Below are 8,744 nucleotides of genomic sequence, written 5' to 3' on the forward strand. Positions count from 1 at the left end.
AAAGCTTCCTAAGCTTGGACATGCCAGGACTCAGGTCTACTTGTCAACCTCTGTTCATAAAGGCCTCATAATAATCTTTGTTCATCTGTACTGATACAAGACTAGAGCGTCAATGACATTCACCAATCACCGACAGTCCAACACCAGCTCATAGACTACACTGACAACTTTGTAGTGTCAGAAAGCCGCTATGCATCATAAAGACCGCGTTTAGATTGCAAATTTTTTTGGCCCAGCCCAAAATTTTTTGGCTTTGGGCTTTTTTTGGCCAAGTACTGTTCATGGTGGGGTGGAAGGCCTGGTACTATGCGGCTTGGGAGGCGTGAAGGACGCCTGGTACCCCCCACCCCTTATCCATTCACGCTCGCCCGACACTAGCCCTCTATCCCTCACTCTCATCCACTCTCGAACCCTAGCCCGCCACCGCCGGTCTCCCGCCATCCCACCGCCGCCGTGCAGATCCACGAGCTCCGCCGCTAGATCCACGCCATCGGAGTCCAGATTGAGGACCACCTTCGCGCGTTCGGTGATGGAAGGACACGACGGCGACGACATGAATGGCGCCGGCTACAATGGCGACCACGGCATCGACGGCACCACCCACGGCAACGACGCGCGCACCAGGGATTTCCTGGCGCCCGTTAATCCCTGGTGCCATGCCGGCGGTAGCGGCCTCTTCCCCGACGCGGCGCAAACCTTCTCAGGTTCCAGCAGCTTCAACCAGTCCTGGCTGGGGTTGGAGTCGCTGGATCTCAACTCCGGCGAGGACTGGACGTAGATGCAGGCCTACGTGGGCTACATTCGGGGGGACAATGAGGTCCCCCCCATGGCTCCAACCCCTATCCGCGTGCCTTTCCGCAACATTGCGCGCAACCTCGGATCGAACACTGGCATCGCCGGCGGAGGAGGACAAGGAGCAGGCATGGGTGGAACATCCGTTGGAGGAGGCTTCGTCCCTCCTCTATCTCGTCCACGGGAAGGCGCGTCTGGCCATCGCAGGGGCCGTAGTGCACATGTACGAGGGCCGGGGCCAGCCATTCTTGATGACAACTTCAATCAGGACGACAACACGCAAGCCCCGCGAGTCTCGGTACAAATCCCACTCCCTTTCTCCTAGATCTTCTGTTTGGTAGTAGATCTGCTGAGTTACATGCATATGTCTAGGGTGCTATATGTATTATTTACTTGCTGGTGCTATGGGTGTGCTGTGATACAAATTTAAGCTACAACAGTTGTAGATATTGATTAACCTAGCTTAAGTGTTTACCAAATGCTTTAATCTCTGTACATGTGGTGAACTAAAACTTGTTCTATTACAGAACTGCACAAAAAACTAGGTTGCATTTTGTTTTCATAATTCCTGGTGTTGTTATGCATCGTTTAGGCTATCAAACACAAGGCAAACTGGACTGTACCGAACACTCAGATTTTCTATGACATATGGTGCCATGAAATTGCCATTGGCAATTGTACCAAGGGAGTCATGAGCAAGACTGGGTGGAGGGACCTCTTAAGGAGGTACCAAGCAGCAACAGGTTTGATCCATTACAGGGAGAGATTGCTAGTAGGCTAAGGCAGCTGAAGGCCCAATGGGCATTCTGTAACAAGCTCCGCTACGGCTCTGGCTTAGGCCGTAGTGACGATGGAACTGTTGAGGCCACTGATGCATGGTGGAAAGCAAATACCAACGTAAATGGTCTATCTATCTCTTTTGGGTTTCAGCACTTACTAAGTAAAACACTGCATAACAAATGGTTTCATATTGTAGGGGCAATCTGATTTGATGAAGTTCAGGAAAGGTTTGCCTGAGTATTTAGATCAAATGGACAAAATGTTTACTGGAAACACAGTAGATGGCTCCACCTCCTTTATTGCTGGTGAAAGTGGTACTATTGACTTGGATGGTACAAGCTCTGATGAAGAGGCAGCATATGAACAGGATGACCAGCTAACCCCACTTAGCATTGGCAACAAGAGGGCCAGCAGCACAAGCACCAATGCCTCCAGCCCACGCAAGAGGTCCAAGAGCCCAGCACTGAGGGCAATGGACAACAACATGAGGACACACAATGAAATTGCCAACCATAGGCTCTGCCTGATGGAGAGCATGTTTGAGCACAGGAAGCAAGAGGATCACAATTCACAGTCGGCCCTTAGCCAGAAGATAGACAGGGTCACCCAGATAGCAAAGGAGATGGGTATAAGTGCACAGACTCCAACATTGTTTAGGGGGTTGTACAACATCATCCACAATGAAAGTGATATGGACTTCTTCCTTGCCAATGGCCCTGAAGAAAGGATGATCATCATCGAGCAAGCTACGCCGGTCGACCCATAGACCATCTTATCTTATTTCGTCTATGAATTGAAGTTCATGTCGTAATGGTGTCCTGAAACAATGTCAGTCATGTCCTATGTCATTTGAACTAAGTCTGTAGTGCATGAATGTGTGTTTCAATTATGTTTGTGACGTTTCTTATTTCAACAACTTAAATGTAGTAATGTTTGATGAACTTCAAGTATGGTGACCATTTGAACTATGTGATGCATGGGTGAGAGTGACTGGCACATGTCAGTGAACGTAGTCATGCATGACATTGATTTGTAATGTGATTCATGACTGAGTTTACTCCTTGTTTGTTTTGACAGGTTGATGTTGTATCAGCAGCAGCAACCCATTGTGCAGACCCTTGGGATGATTTAGAAGAGATGATGATGGCTGAGTTAGAGCATGCTGAAGATGATGATGCTTTTATGTATGGTATGTACCAGTATGCCCTGCACATTGACAAGCATTTGAATAGGGCTGAGTATAGGCAACCTGCCATGACTGGTTTGGAATGGGTACAGAGGAAGCTTGGGGATAGCAAGGCCTATTATAGCATGTTTAGAATGAGCCCACCTATGTTCCATAGACTGCATGATCTTTTAGTACAATCATATGGCCTGAAATCTAGTACTAAGTCCACCTCGATTGAGGCTCTAGGGATGTTTCTTTGGATGATTGGGGCACCACAATCTGTTAGGCAAGCCGAGGACAGATTTGAGAGGTCTCTAGGGACTGTCTCCAACATGTTACACAAAATTTTGAAGTGTATGGTGAAGCTTGCTACTGACATCATTAAGCCTGTCGACCCACAATTTAGAACAATGCATCCTAGACTGAGAAACCGTAGGTTCTATCCCTACTTCAAGGACTGCATAGGGGCTATAGATGGGACTCATGTACCTTGTGTGGTGCCCAATCATAAGTTTGTGCAGCACTTGTGCCGCAAGGGCATGACTACACAAAATGTCATGGCTGTCTGTGACTTTGACATGAGATTTATATTTGTTCTTGCTGGTTGGCTGGGGTCTGTGCATGACATGAGAGTATTCAATGATGGAACAACAACATACAGCCATGTCTTCCCGCATCCACCTGCAGGTACACACCTATCTGATAGTACATTTGGTTCCTTGTTGTTCGACTACTTGAATGTAAAATATTTTTTTTGCTGATGTAGGGAAATATTACCTTGTGGACTCCGGGTACCCTAACCGGCTAGGTTACCTTGCTCCTTACAAGGGAACTAAGTACCATCTGCAGGAGTATCGAGATGCCCCAGAACCCCAAGGTAAAGAGGAGACCTTCAATTATGCACATTCATGTCTTAGGAATGTCATTGAAAGGTCATTTGGAGTTTTGAAAATGAAGTGGCACATCTTGCATCAGATCCCTTCGTATGCACCTCATAAACAAAGCCAAATCATAGTTGCATGTTGTGCTCTACATAATTTCATTAGGATAAGTGGCATAGAGGATAGACACTTTGCAAGGTGTGACCGTGATGATAACTATGTGCCGCGACAAGCGTCTGACAATCAGCCTGACCCCGAGGAAGTTGAGGATGAGTCTGATCTGATGAATGAATTTTGTGATTCGATTGCTTATGCTTTGCTAAACCATTCTTGACAGTTTTGTGTGTTTGAGGACATGTATGTGTACTGCAGATGTACGGTTGCTGTTAATGGTTGACGACAATTTGTGGATGAATTATGCATGATTAATTGTTCAATACATCTGTTGTGTAATTGTGATAAAACATGCATGATGTTGATTGAGAGACAATAGCATGCATGCGTTTGCAGCTACAGCATGCATTGGGTGCATGCATGTGGTTGCATGTTGCATGAGAGACAATTAATGGAGTCAATTAATGGTGCAGCTGGCAGGTTTGCTTGTCAGGTTTTTGGATGTCAGGTTTTTGTCAAAACCTACAGATGTCAGGTTTTTGGGTCAGGCCAAAAATTTTTGCGATCCAAATACGAGTCGAAGGAACAGTGGGGCCAGTCAGCTTTGCTTTCGCATCATACCACTACGCACCTGCATAACTGAAACAGCAGAAGCAAAATGCCAGTCCAATTAGAATACAAGGTGAACTACAGCCTACGAAGCTTTGTGGTTAACACTTGGTTCATTAGGCATCTAATATATAGGGGAACTTGAACCCACATACTTGTTCCTTTACCACCAAAATAGAGCATCCCTATTTCATCAGCACATAACCTAGATCATGTCCGACCAACCAAACTATCATTCAAGGAGCTCCGAGTCGCTTTAGACACCATTGTTATTCTCCTTGTTCGTGGTGTTAGCATTGTCGCTAGCGCTAACATTGTTAGTGGAACCGTAGTGAGTGTGCTTCTTGGATGAACCCTTGCACTGCCCAACTGGGCATTTGCGGGCATTGATCTCCATCTTGCGCAGGGCAGCCTTGCCGAGATCGACGCAGCACATGTCTGACAGCCGCACCAGATAGAGGAGCACATCCGCGAGTTCCTCACCCAAGTGCTCCTTCTCGTCATCGTCCCAGTCTGGCAGCCCCTTGGGCACCTCCCCTTTCCATTGGAATATCTCAGACAGCTCCCCACCTCCCCTACCTTCACAACACCAAGCACAAACATGCATGATAAGGGACATGAAAATCCAGGGAAAAGTTTTGCTGGGTGCCAATTAGATTATACTAGACCCAGGAGCTAGTTAGTAGCTTACACATTGCCCATTATGGGCATCTCCTAGCTGGGCAACACTTGGAAAGAAAGGGTGTTGTATAACTTTTTGTTAGTCCCCACTCCCCACCACAACAAAAGAGTACAGAAGTAGCAGAAACCAATTGGCATCTGGTGCAGCGAGTGGGATCCTGCTTAAATCCAGCTCATTGAAACTATTGGAAAGATAACGATTGCAACAGGATGTGTATTGGCGTCTTCTCCCAGGATACGCAGGACGGCAGTATTGAAGATTTGTTGTTTTGTCTGTTTTACTGTTTGGCGAGGATAAAGCTTGCCACTTACACCCTTTTCTAGACCGTGTATAGAGCGGGAGCTCTCTACATTGGTACGTCCTTTTTAGTCTCTAGGGGTCTGGGCGGTGGATGCGTTGTTATGGCGTTTCAAGATTAATATAAGTGAAGAAGCATATGTTCTACTCCCTTGGTCCCAAAATAGTTAACACTTTAGCTCTGATTCATAGCTAAAGTATCAACTATTTTGGGACATAAGGAATATGTACTGTTCAGGTTTATTTCATATTCTACAAAGAAACTAAAAACCGAGTGCTAACTAGTATAGGTCATTTCCCTTACATAAGTTGCTAAACTACTAGTGGAAAGGTTTAGAGAAAATCCTGCACATGCTCCATAACAAAAAGGCTGAAAAAACTGAAGTTTATACATTTTATTTTTATTTTTCCTGTAATTATACTAACCTAACCTATTGCTTTGGGTGGATTGCTTAGATACTCATACGCACATATTTCAACAATGTAGATTAGATAAGAGAATATAGCTCTTTTTTTTCTTCAAATCATAGTAAACCATGAAACATTGAGGTCAACCAACAAACAACTTCAGAAGGTACTATTAGACACCAAAATGGATGAACTAAAATGTGATGAAAAATGAGGTGCATGGCATAACAAATTGTAGTTAGTTTTACACTAATCAATTTTTCATATAATAAGAAACTTAGGGTTAAATTTATAGCCCGAAGAATACAACAAATTCATTCACCCTCGCATATCCATGTACAACACAAATGAAACATGAGTAGCCATTAGACACAAAACATATATAATTAACAACTATAATTTTGGCATCTTAAACAATGCGAGCTGCAAATCCCAGATCATAGAGCCAAATTATTTGTCTAGACCAGCCAGTATCCCCTTGTGAACAACATTCACACCCCGATCGGATGGTGCAAAAACCAGCCGGACTGTCACTGTTTAGGGCTGATTTCCTCGGGGCCAATGAAACAGTGTGGACCATTGGTCCATACTGTACATGCCAGCATTGAATGTGAAGCAATGTAGTGCTTCCCTCTCCCCCAACTCCACAAAAAAGGACTGCAACTCACTGTTCGGCCCGTGCAGATGGGCATTGTAGCCACACTTCGAATCCAGTCTTTCCTGTGACAATAAGGCCCTGGTTTCTACACTCCTAAAATTCCTATCACATCAAATATTTAGACACATGTATAGAGTATTTAATATAGACTAATTACGAAACTAATTATATAACTTGCGACTAATTTACGAGATGAATCTTTTAAGCCTAAGTAGTTCATGATTTGACAACGGAGTGTTACAGTAAACATATGCTAATGATAGATTAATTAGGCTTAAAAAATCATCTCGTAAATTAGCCTTTATCTATATAATTGATTTTGTACTTAATTTATATTTAATGCTCTTTATTAATATCTAAATATTTGATGTGACATAAATTTTAGGAACGACTAAAGAAACAAACACCCCCTAACAGTAGTAGCATTTGATTTGACCACCCATGTTTTCATGGAATAACGAATGTCATCATCTTACATAATACTAGTAGCATCTTGGAACCATTCTAGAGATGGATTCCTGAGTGCCTTTCCCTTTCTACTACCCTTTTTCTCCCCTGCGTTCCCCGCGAGCGAAACCACACGCATCGTGTGAGATTTTGACCAAGCCAACACAGGCAACAGGACAGCAGCACAGATTCTGGCCATTAGCCTCGCAATGTGGTACTGAAAGAAAGAGAACAAAAAGTGACGGGCCTGACAACTACGGGGGTCCGGGGGACGACGGACGGACTCAAGGGCGACAAGGCTTTTCTGCACACAATCATTCTCTTTTCTCTGGGCAAGAAGCCAAGAAGTGGACCGCCTACACCCACCCTTATCCCCATTTTTTTTTGTGAAAAAAATATATATATCTCGGCGCAGCAGAAACGAAGAACCCTCACGAAACCCCACATTAATCTAAGTCTCCAAATGAACTTGAGCAAGATTCTCCAAAATTGGAGATAGAAATATATCGCAAGTGAATGAATAGAGGAGAGAAGAGAAGTGGAGCAGACGGACCAGGGCGAGAGGCAGGTTCCTGGGGGAGTGGAACAGCTCCCAGTCGCGCTCCGTTGCGAAGTCCGCCATCCGCTTCCGCAGCGTCTCCAGGCTCACCGCCGCCGTCCTCACCTCGCCATCGCGAACACCGCCGCTAGCGCCGCCCTTCTCCTCCCCCTCCATGCTCACCGCCTCCTCCGCAACGTTCATCTCCACCCTATCCTTGCGATTTATTAATTTTGTTTTCTAATTCCTCGGCCCTTGTTGGTGAGGGACCTAGCACTAGTTAGGCTCTGTTTGGTTTTCCCTCCTAGAAATTTAGGAGCTAAAATTTACCTAAAGAACCAAACACATCCACCTAAAAGCTCCTAAAAAATTTAGGAAGTCCAAAAACTTTAGGAGCTCCACATGCGATGTCGTGTGATCGCATGTGGAGATGTCTAGGTTTTAGGCATTCGACGTCGCAACTTGCTCGAAACATTCTCAAATTTTTATCATAACCTCCACATGCGATCACACGACACCTCGACAAGTTTCGTGAATTTTGGACTTCGTTTGCATTTTCTATAATTTAAATACACTCCGACCACAAGCGGGTCTTCATGTTTGGCGAACAAGGCGTTCAAAATTTTGGGTGAGTTCCTGCATACGGCCTCAAAATACACTCTACAACATGACTATCATTTTTTGAATGGCTACATTTCATTATTTCATGCACCTGCAGTTCAAATTTATTTTTTCGGAAAAAATACAAGTAAACAAAATTAATTCAAGAAATATAGTAAAAAGTTATAAAAAGGTCCCAAATTTTAACATGTGCTTGTAAACAATAGATAAGGTCTACCAAAAAAAATTTGAAATCAAAATAAAAAAAAACAAAAATACTTTGCCGAGTGCCATGCCTGACACTCGGCAAAGAGGGCCTTTGCCGAGTGCCAGACCGCAGCACTCGGCAAAGGATATTTCGAAAAAAAAATACCTTCTGGAATAAGGGTCCATGGCCCATCCTCCTCCAACCCTTCCTCATTCACGCCCGCCCCTCACCCGCATCAGCGCCGCCGTCGCGCCCCACGCCGCCCCGACCCGCGCCGCCGCACCCCACGCCGCCCCTCGGTGGCCGGCCCCGCCCCTACGCCGCCGCCCACGCCCTTCGGCCCCCGCCCCCACGCCGCCCTGGCATCGCCCCGACCCCACACCGCCCCTCGGCGACCGTCCCTACAAAGAGGAGGAGGAGGGGAGAAAGAGAAGGGGAGGAGGAGAAGGGAGGTGGGAGGAGAAGGGGAAGGGAGAAGGAAGAAGGAGAAGGGAGAAGGAAGAAGGAGAAGGGAGGAGGATGTGGCAGAACCTCCTGAGAAATTAGGCCCATGTGCATCTAT

At 45.6% G+C, this 8,744-nt stretch overlaps 2 protein-coding genes across 2 annotated transcripts; one reads left to right on the forward strand and one right to left on the reverse strand.

Annotated features, from left to right (window-relative positions):
- The first annotated feature begins 529 nt into the window (after positions 1–529).
- Positions 530–3,955, forward strand: LOC136465595 (uncharacterized). The gene is made up of 5 exons (XM_066464268.1): positions 530–774; positions 1,385–1,469; positions 1,769–2,326; positions 2,650–3,427; positions 3,507–3,955. Exons 1-5 carry the CDS (start codon positions 530–532, stop codon positions 3,953–3,955), a joined length of 2,115 nt encoding a protein of 704 aa, XP_066320365.1.
- Positions 3,956–4,600: 645 nt separating this feature from the next.
- On the reverse strand, positions 4,601–7,578 carry LOC136463342 (uncharacterized). Its single transcript, XM_066462341.1, has 2 exons — positions 7,386–7,578; positions 4,601–4,914 (listed from the first exon to the last, which is right to left on the reverse strand). The coding sequence occupies exons 1-2, from the start codon at positions 7,576–7,578 to the stop codon at positions 4,601–4,603; spliced, it is 507 nt and encodes a 168-aa protein (XP_066318438.1).
- Positions 7,579–8,744: the final 1,166 nt, after the last annotated feature.

The sequence above is a fragment of the Miscanthus floridulus genome, chromosome 7 (assembly GCF_019320115.1).
Source record: "Miscanthus floridulus cultivar M001 chromosome 7, ASM1932011v1, whole genome shotgun sequence".
Lineage (NCBI taxonomy): Eukaryota > Viridiplantae > Streptophyta > Magnoliopsida > Poales > Poaceae > Miscanthus > Miscanthus floridulus.

Excerpts from the sequence above, each read along its gene's own strand:
- LOC136463342 (XM_066462341.1), bottom strand. The coding sequence starts at position 7,578 with ATGAACGTTGCGGAGGAGGCGGTGAGCATGGAGGGGGAGGAGAAGGGC. Across the intron at positions 4,915-7,385 it reads CCTGCCTCTCGCCCTGGTCC|GTGGGGAGCTGTCTGAGATA; the intron begins GTCTGCTCCACT and ends AAGGTAGGGGAG.
- LOC136465595 (XM_066464268.1), top strand. The coding sequence starts at position 530 with ATGGAAGGACACGACGGCGACGACATGAATGGCGCCGGCTACAATGGC. Across the intron at positions 1,470-1,768 it reads TGAAATTGCCATTGGCAATT|GGGCAATCTGATTTGATGAA; the intron begins GTACCAAGGGAG and ends TTCATATTGTAG. Across the intron at positions 3,428-3,506 it reads CTTCCCGCATCCACCTGCAG|GGAAATATTACCTTGTGGAC; the intron begins GTACACACCTAT and ends TTGCTGATGTAG.